General features: G+C 52.1%; 1 protein-coding gene across 1 annotated transcript in view; it reads right to left on the bottom strand.

The window, feature by feature from the left end:
• Positions 1–1,102, bottom strand: part of LOC106818834 (SH2 domain-containing protein 4B-like) — a gene marked incomplete in the record, with an annotated part of 22,841 nt that overhangs the window by 15,288 nt on the left and 6,451 nt on the right. Inside the window, 1 exon segment of the mRNA XM_014823509.1 lies at positions 528–604. Coding sequence (XP_014678995.1) covers positions 528–604 — 77 coding nt within the window.

The following is a 1,102-nucleotide window of genomic DNA, read 5'->3' as shown; positions in this document are numbered from 1 at the left end:
CTACAGGACGTAGATCCACTGCTTCTATCCCCACGTGTAAAGGGCAGGCCTACACCATCTCTACGAGATGCAGATCCACTGCTACTACCCCCGTGTGTATAGCAGAGGGCTGGACCGTCTCTACAGGACGTAGATCCACTACCAATACCCCTGTGTGCGGGGGAGACCTACACCGTCTCTACAGAACCCAGATCTACTGCCACTAGCTTGTGAGGCTTCAATGAACTTATACGCCATAGAGCTTAGCTATAAACAAGGGTATATATCTCTGTCCTAATGCAGTTACGTTCAGATGGGAGTATAGACAAACCAGTGTATAATGGTCAGGTCATCCAAGGGAAATGCCAAAACTGTCTCTAATAGACAGCTATCCATCCTGTTGAAGTTTTTGCTAACACACACAGGATGACTCGTTGTACACATTACGGTGGCTGGACATTGGCACCAAGCAGATATAAGCAAACAACGGTACAGGGCAGATACGCAAATGCTGGTGTGGCTCAGATCGACGAACACATTCTAATTACCTGGCTTTGGAGGTAATTTCGGCTTTGCGAGTTTCTTTTTCTCCTGTTCGGACAATTTCTCCTCGAAATCTCGCCACCTACACAACGGAAAATGATGAGAACTGTCAAGAGAGTTACGGAAGATTCCTGTTTGCATTAGTTTTTAAACCATCTCAAAGTGTAATGCGCACCCACGAGTGAAATAAATAATAATCACTCACACACGCACGTACGCGCACACTCTCGCACGCACACACGCGCACACTCATGCACCCACGTACGCGCACACTCACGCACGCACGCGCACACTCATGCACCCACGTACGCGCACACTCATGCACGCACAGTCACGCAGCCACGCGCACACTCACGCACCCACGTACGTGCACACTCATGCACGCACAGTCACGCAGCCACGCGCACACTCACGCACCCACGTACGCGCACACTCACGCACACACAGTCACGCACGCACGCGCACTCACGCACCCACATACGCGCACACTCACGCACGCACAGTCACGCACGCTCACACACCCACGCACACGCACACTCATGCACCCACGTAAGCGCACACTCATGCACCCACGTACGCG

The sequence above is a fragment of the Priapulus caudatus genome, unplaced genomic scaffold (genome assembly GCF_000485595.1).
Source record: "Priapulus caudatus unplaced genomic scaffold, Priapulus_caudatus-5.0.1 Scaffold2568, whole genome shotgun sequence".
In the NCBI taxonomy this organism is placed as follows: Eukaryota; Metazoa; Priapulida; class Priapulimorpha; order Priapulimorphida; family Priapulidae; genus Priapulus; species Priapulus caudatus.
This window is presented reverse-complemented; position numbering and strand designations above follow the sequence as displayed.